The following is an 8484-nucleotide window of genomic DNA, read 5'->3' as shown; positions in this document are numbered from 1 at the left end:
ACAGGTAAAACTCAAACTTCATCTTTTTTTTTCCAAGAATATCAACAAAGACGAATCAAGTGTAGATCTATGAAATTCAAAAAGATTCCATACGAAAAAGTCAAAAAAACTTGAAAAAAGTTCCTTACAAAACCGCGAACAAAAAGCGTAGATCTACGTTGATTCGAGCTTTGCATGCAAAAACCAGTGCCATATTCATGCTTAGAACGAAAAAGGATATCCAAAAATGTAAAAAATTTCGAAAACGGAGAAGTTTGTCCAACTTCGGCGGCGGCGCCGCCACCCTTGGGCGGCCGGCCACCACGCCGGAGGGACAAACCTCACCGGAGAAGATGAAGATCATCCTCCATATGCGGTTTCCGGCGAGAGAGAGGGAGGAGAGAAGTGAGAGCTTCTCTCACTAGAATGAGAGAAGAGAGAGAAAGGAAAGGAGGAAATGAAAAAACCGGTCCTAAAGCCTTTATATAAACCACTGAACCGGTCCGGTTTATTTCTGGTTCTCTCCTTTCATTCTCAACCCTTAGATCTAGGTCTTGGATTCCTGGATCAATCCAATGGTTCCTGTGCATCCAGATCCATGGGTTTTGGGTTTCTGTTTGTGGTTTTCTGCGTTTTTTGCTTTTTCTTGCTATTTACACCTTGTTTTCTTGCTGATTGAACCCCTGCTTGCTCATTTTTTTTCTCTCAAAAATTCTAGAAAAATTCCTATTGTTTTTAGTTCATTTTTGGTTTATTTTGTGATGCTTTTCACATGTTAAAAAAGTGATAAAAATATAGATGTCATTTTCTTGTTTAATTTGTTCTTTTTGACCTAATTTTGTGAATTTCTTGCCATATTTTTTCTCATAAATTTTGGCACATGTTATGAACAATTAGTATACAACTTTATGATAGATGTGATGTTGATTTTATGATTGTGCTACTGTTTTGGTATGATTTGTGTGTTTCTTGCATTTTAAGCAACTTTTCTTCTCAATATGTCTTGGTTATTTTCACCATTTCTTCACCATTTTATTTCATATTCAATTGATTACTTTTTCCTATCACTCATGTTATATTTTTCATCTTGTTTTGCTAACATTGTTGACTCATGTTTCACTCATCTCATAGCATCTCACCACATCATTCTCATTTCTATTAGATTAGGTTTTTATTTCTTGCAATTTTTCCTTTTTTGTATTTCCAATGGTTATGTAATATTTTATGTTAGTTTAAATTCATCTTTTAAATCCTTGCAAGACCATAGCATGTATTTAGGACTCGATGTAAAGGACTATGGACACTATAAGTGATGTACACCGACACGAGCACCGACACATGCACACACCCCACATGGATATTCTAGATGTATGATTAGGGAATGTATGTTTAGATGTATGCTTAGGTTTTACAACGCTTAGACAAAAATCATTTTCCCAAAAAAAATGTGAACAACCTCACTTGAAAACCTTTTTTCTAAAATAGGAGTCAAAACTCCTCATTTTCCTTTTATTTTCTTAAGTAAAAATCTTAATGAATTTTAATCATACTTAGACTTTATTTTGCAAAATAGCTAATTCCACCTCACATTTTCCAAATCTCATGCCCTTGAGGCCTCTCATCTCCATTCTTCAAAATTCCTTTTTCAAACTTAAAATCAACCAACAAAAACAAAAACAAATTTCGAGAACGAACTACGTTTGGTTTTGATCCCTTAAAAGGGTACGTAGGCAATGAGTTAAAACTCCTCCAAGCCAAGTAAAATAAAATCTCAACCATCTTCTCTCCCCCATTCTTCACTCAAATAAAACTTCTTTTTTAATAAGTAGGCAATAAAAATAAAGCGTAAGAATAAACTTAGGAGAACGGTTCTTATGGAATACCATAATCGTTCCGGGTGCCTAACACCTTCCCGTAGCGAAAATGACCCCCGAACTTAGACTCTAAGGGTTTTTTCTCAATTTTGCCCTTCCCAAGAAAAAATAGAGAATATCAAAGATTGAAAGGTTCAAGCCTAATTAATGACTTGACACCCGAAAATCGCGATAACAGTCACGAAATCCGTCATTGAATTGGTTTGTGATAGAATTTAAGTGGTTTAATGACGGATTTGTACCCTCTCTATTAGCGTTTTTCTATTAGTGTTCTAACCCTTAACGTATTTATGACTTACTTCCGAAAAATATATACCAGATGAGAATGACATTTGTATGTGAGATATAACAGGGGCATTAAAATCCAGAAGTCATAGCTCAACTGGCAAAATGCCGAAATTGTTAGGCCGGATGCCATGACCGGGGTTCGAACCCCGGTACCTCCACTTATGTGTGTGAGTTTATAATGGCTTTGTCATTTCGTCTATCTACCAAAAAAAATAACAGGGGCATTAAAATTAAAAATTGAAGGATCGTTATTAAAATTGTATAAAAGGAATACATGTGGTAATACATCTGTAATTAATAAAAATAAAAATAAAAAAAACATTCAAGTCTCATTATTAATAATTGTTCTGTATAAATGGAATACATGTGGTATTATAAAGCACGTCTCTCTTAGCGTGTGTTTGGTTGTGCGGTGGAAAAAATTGATTTTGGTTAAAAGTGAGTTGAATGTAAAGTGATTTATGTTTGGATACCTTCAAAACAAAAGTGATTTGTATGAAAAATTTTGTTTGGATGTTTTGAGTCAGAATTGCTTTTAGATGTATAAAAGACCTAAATGGGCTTTAAAATGTGAGTGTGTCTGTGTGTGTTTGTATATGTGTATATATAAATTTTACATTTATTTGATTTTTCATCCTTTATTTATTTTTGATTAACTGACAATAAAATTACTAGATTAATATAATTGTTAATCACACAATATTCAAATAAAAATGCATGTAGGGAATATATATAATTTTTTTTTTTGAATATGAACCTTCCAATGGATTTGAAATTCATCAATTTGTCAAATTCTTACGATATAATAGTCAACACAAGTATATAATGATTTTGAGCACTGTAAAAAAGAAAGAAAAGGGTACACTATGGAACAATACAGCACCTAGATGAACATAATAAAGAGATAGAATCATTTCACAGTTCCACATTGAATCAGAATTAAACAATTTCATTAGACAATATTAGCAATCTTGGAAAACACAAAATCCATTGCATCCATTTCTTTTGAGACAATCCTCTCCATCTCCCTAGCATAACTAAGTGTTTGGTTGATGAGTTGCAGAGAGGGTGTTTCTTTGCAAGATAGTCATATGCCTTCTCAGTGCATCATGTTATCTCATCTCTGATGGTCTTTAAAATTAAACATTACTACAATACTAATGATTTTTGTTGAACTCTATAATTTGATCTCGAACCGAGTTTCGAACATGATTCATCTCAGATGAGGAAGCTATATTTAAATTTTGAGATAAATCCAAATTAACTGGTCTACGATAATCATCATGATCAAGGGTTATGTCTTCATCCTCATACCGATTGAAATCGACGTCCATATCAGCATTCCTTCTAATAAAGTTATGTATAGCCATTGTTGCAACAACGACTTCAACTTGTGTCTTAATTGTGAATTTAGGCATGCGTCGTAGAATTGCAAATCTATTCTTCCATACACCAAAAGTTCTTTCTATTGTGCACCTTAAACTTGAGTGATAATAATTGAATACCTCGTTGTTATTTTCAAACCCATGAGAACGCCGAAAATCAGGGAGGTGATAAACGTTCACATTTGTATGGACCAAGATATCCCATCGGTGTTGGATAACCGGCATCCACCAAATAATACATACCTAAAAACAAATTAAATTATAAATTGTAAAGAATAATACTAATAAATAAGTTGTAAAAGATAATATTAATACCTGGAGGAGGATGTGGAAAATTTAGATTTGCATTTGTGAGAGCATGGTCAAAAACACGAGCATCATGGGCAGTACCTTCCCATCCAGCTAAAACAAAAGTAAAGCACATGTTCCAATCACATACAGCCATTACATTTTGTGTCGGATATCCCTTTTGTCCAATAAATCTAGTTTGGTCATTGGCACTAACCACACAGGGAATATGCGTACCATCGATTGCTCCTATGGCATTCTTAAAAAATGGCCAATACTGTGGATCACTTTGAATTTTTGCATGACTATCACGGAACAAAGGATCTTGAGGCTTTATATATTCGATGGACAAACTCAAGCAAGCAACTAACACATCATGAAAACGTCTACTCACAGTTTCTCCTGAGTGTTGGAACCTTTCTTGAATCATTCTATTACCCACTCCATGTCCAACAACAAGTAAGAACATTGCAACCATCTCTTCTACCCCTATGTGATTAGTGGGATTTAAACCATGATCAACTAATTTAGTGCAAAGTTTATGAAAAATATATTTTTCCATTCGAAACATCTTATAACAACGAGTGGGATTTCCTTGCAATACTTCTTTCACCCATGCATGCCCTATTAGCTCACTAGTTCTACATGGCTCTTTACATAAATGTTTCGTAGCATACTCACCCATTAGTGCAGCCACTAAAGAAGCTTGTTCAAAAAAATCATCGTCTTCATTTGATTCTTCATCACAATAGTCCATTTTGCAATGAGATTTGGCTACTGTCAAAGGTAAACAATTAGTAAGAAAAACAAAAAAAAAATTAATTTATTATATCAGGAGCTATCTTGAATGTCACACAATCTAAAACATGATATTAAACATAAGAAATCATAAGAAACATAACAATAATCAGAACAATCAGAAATCATGGCATTTGAATTATAGACAAATATAGTGCATTAGCTTTGTAGAAGAAATTAATTACATGTCAGCCATATACTGTATTTTTACTCGGATTACATATATATACTTGTCTGCATTGTTTTTGCATCTTATTTGACATATGTGTCTTTATTGTGTACATTCAGAAGGTACTAGCAATGTAAATAAGTTTACCAGCAAAGTAAATCTTATGTATTGCATTTTGCAGAAAACTACCTAGTGCAACCCATATGTTAGTTTTCTTTATTGTGTATATCTGTGCATTTTGCAGCAAACTACCAAGTGCAACCCACAAGTTAACTGCAATCTAAAACAAATATAGTGTAGAAATCATGTGCAGAATATAGTGCAGAAATCATAACAACATTGCAAATAACTATGATCAGGATAATATTTTCACACAATCTAAAAGGGTGGTAAAAACTGAACAAGAAAACCAGCAAATCAGAACCAAAATAGCAGTTAAAACTGAAGCAAAAAAACAACATAAGTGAACCAAAAATACAAGCATAATTATCACACAACATAAGTCTTCATTAAGGGATAGAAATATTACATAAGTTACTGGTACTTCATAAGAGTACTTCATAGTTACTACCACTTCTTAGATTACTTCCTAATTGAAAGGAAAAACATAACAATACTTCAAAGTTACCGGTACTTCCTAGATTACTTCTTAATTTAAAGACAACAGAACATTACAACATTAAAGATTAAACATAAGAGTACTTCATAGTTACTAGTACTTCGTAGATTACTTCTTAATTCATAGTACTTCCTAGCTTAATTCCCATTACATCCTAGTCACACAGGTTCCAAATTACATAGTCATGAATGGCAATGGGTTATCAATTGTATGCTTAAGCCAATCCAACCTTTTCTCCTCTGAACCTCGTAGGGAAATAAAAATCTCCCTTGCAGGCTTAAACATCAGCAAGTTGCAACACTGCGCATGCAAATAAAGATCATTTGAGATTTCATCCATGGTGTGAAGCTTAGCCATCACTTCACCAATAGATGCATTACCCGGAGCATCATTGCGAGAACGACATGTCTCTGCTATTACCCGGAGCTATCTTTGATGATGCACTTGCTTTTTTCTTACTTGGCTTGTCTACTCTAACAACTCTTTTCCTCTTCTCACCACTCTTTTGACCATCGGTTTTTTGTGAAGAATTCAGTCTAATATTTGCAAATTCAGTTGTTGCTCCAACACTTGCATCCTCGCTATCGCCAGATCCTTCTACAGCCACTACATCATTATCATCATTTTCAAACACACATGCCAATACCCCACATGATGGTGCCCAAGTGTACTCTCCATTAGCCACTACATCCTTAAAAAGTGTAGTTAACTCATTGGAGAATGGAAGCCCCTTGTTCCTAAATTTTTCATAAGGAGGGTTTTCCTACATTTTCATAATTCATCATATAAGAAACACGGGTATATATATCTAAGGCTTACGAAATAACAATTTTCTCTATTACATACCAGCTGTTTGGTCTCCCACCACTCATCAGGTGCTACAACAGTGTTGTTCACCGGATCCCACCCTAATCCAGTTTCTCTCCCAAATAAGTTATACCATGCTCTCCAATCCTTTCTCAGACTGTCATACCTATTCTTTAATTGAGCCTTCTCATACTTCAGTCCGGTTAAATTATGAAATTGGGCCTTAATATTGTTCCACCCTTTTTTTGTAAAGCTCGTACCAACACGTTCTCTCTTGGAAACTTGCTCCAAACATGCTTTCACAAAGTTTTCAGTTGACTTATAATCCCAATTAGCTTTTGTTTTCTGCCCCCCATCATTAGGTGAGGAGAAACGCACAACATTTTTCTTGGTATTCACCATTTTATGTAAACAAGGTTAAATATTAATCTATTTGAATCAAACCTATATTCGAATAACCACTTATCTAATGAGGTGAAATTGGTAAACAAAAATCACTATGAGTTCAAGTAAAACAAAGAAGCAAACAAAGAGAGACTTTATTATCATTATCATTTGAAGAGCTTATTGAGGTTGTTTATATCAACATATAGAAAAACATAACCAAAATAGTAGCAAAACTGAACCAAAACACCAATAAAATAAAGACATATTCTCTACTAAAAAAACACACACATCTAAAACCTTGTCAAAAGTAAATATTAAATAACAGACATGAATAAGTGGCATTTGTGCTTGAAAGCTTTCTCTTCTTGCAACTATTTCAAGATCCATGGTCCTAAACTATTCAAGGTCTTCATCAAGGTTGATAAATTCTTTAGATATTATCCTTTGAAACTTGTAACTTCAGATATAATACATGTGTTTAAGAGAAAATTTGGTAAAAATAAATTATAAAACCACATATGAACACCATAGATAGCTCTTCCTTTATTTTCTAGAGTTGACAAAAGATAGAAAAAAAATGAAGAACATTCCTTCTGTCAACAAAGTTGAAACTATAGTGATAAATGGTATAGAAAATAACTCAATCTAAAGTACTCATACAATGCAAATAATATTGATTAGTATCATTTGATGAAAAACATAGAAGCTATTTTCAAACTCCATCAATATCATTAATATTTCAGGCAAAAAATAAAATAAACAATCATACTAAGGTCAAGGAAAACAAAAGAAATAAATTGTTTTTTATTTAGGCATTTTATCAAACACATCAAATGCAATGTTATCAAAATTGAATTAATAGACAGAAGATGAGTGTTTGAGCTTACCCTTGAGTACCAAACACTGTAACTATTTGGCTATTTGCTTGTTTAAGAATGAAAGAGTGATAAATGAGCCAACCTATATATAGAAGTTTGTATGAACAGAGAGTAACTACATAGTTAATGAAACTATGAGGTTGGTGACTGATTTCTACAAGTTGTGAAGAATTAATGAAAATGTGGAGGCCGCCCTTAATACAAAGTGGATCATATTTCCATTAAGGAATTAGAGTTCAATGTTTGACAAGAGATTAGTAAATTTAGATAAGCATAGAGTTATTATACAGGTGAAAAAACAGCTTTGCCTTCAATGTTTCAAAAAAAATTTGAAAAATTCAGATCAACATGGATTTATGGCGGTGAAGGTAAGGGCAAAAAAGAGAAATTGAGAGAAAGCAAACCTAAGGTGTAGGAAATCGATTTGTAGAAGCTAGGAATAGCAGCTTCTTTCAAAATCGATTCTAGTTGTCAAAAGCTAGGCGGCGGCAGAAGGATTATGGAGAGCCAAACATCCTCAAAGTGCTTTTGAACAGATGGAAGCGCGTTTTCCGTTTTTGACCGTGTAACCAAACACGTACTTAATAGAAGCCGTTGGAATTGCTTCTATGTTAACATTACCTATGGAGCTTTCGCATACTTAGGGATGGTAATGGGTACCCAATGGGTAGGGTACTATAATGCTCATCTCCATACCTGCATTTGTAAAAATTACCCGTACCCGTGCCCGTACCTTCGTGGGCAACAACTTTAGTGCCCTTCCTCATACCCTATGGGTATCTAGGTGCCCATACCCGCGCCCATTACCCGCACTTTAACTATGAAAAGACAATAAAAACATCACAATTGAAAAAAAACTATGGTCTAAATCTTTTAAAATTAACTCATAAAATAATACAAATTGTATTATTTAGTCAAATTAAAAACATCCAAAATATCTCTAAAAAATTGTACATCAGCAGGATGAAGTTGTTATTGTATTAAGCAGTTTTTTGGTTTAGGTTTTAGTTTA

General features: G+C 33.7%; 2 protein-coding genes across 2 annotated transcripts; both read right to left on the bottom strand.

Annotated features, from left to right (window-relative positions):
- Window positions 1–3261: 3261 nt before the first annotated feature.
- Window positions 3262–5807, bottom strand: LOC112417061 (uncharacterized). Its single transcript, XM_039828619.1, has 2 exons — window positions 3842–5807; window positions 3262–3769 (listed from the first exon to the last, which is right to left on the bottom strand). Exons 1-2 carry the CDS (start codon window positions 4569–4571, stop codon window positions 3684–3686), a joined length of 816 nt encoding a protein of 271 aa, XP_039684553.1. The 5' UTR covers window positions 4572–5807; the 3' UTR covers window positions 3262–3683.
- LOC120577486 (L10-interacting MYB domain-containing protein-like) lies at window positions 5789–8054 on the bottom strand. The gene is made up of 2 exons (XM_039829041.1): window positions 6247–8054; window positions 5789–6163 (listed from the first exon to the last, which is right to left on the bottom strand). The coding sequence occupies exons 1-2, from the start codon at window positions 6607–6609 to the stop codon at window positions 5789–5791; spliced, it is 738 nt and encodes a 245-aa protein (XP_039684975.1). The 5' UTR covers window positions 6610–8054.
- Window positions 8055–8484: the final 430 nt, after the last annotated feature.

This window comes from Medicago truncatula, chromosome 8 (genome assembly GCF_003473485.1).
Source record: "Medicago truncatula cultivar Jemalong A17 chromosome 8, MtrunA17r5.0-ANR, whole genome shotgun sequence".
NCBI classification, from domain to species: domain Eukaryota; kingdom Viridiplantae; phylum Streptophyta; class Magnoliopsida; order Fabales; family Fabaceae; genus Medicago; species Medicago truncatula.
This window is presented reverse-complemented; position numbering and strand designations above follow the sequence as displayed.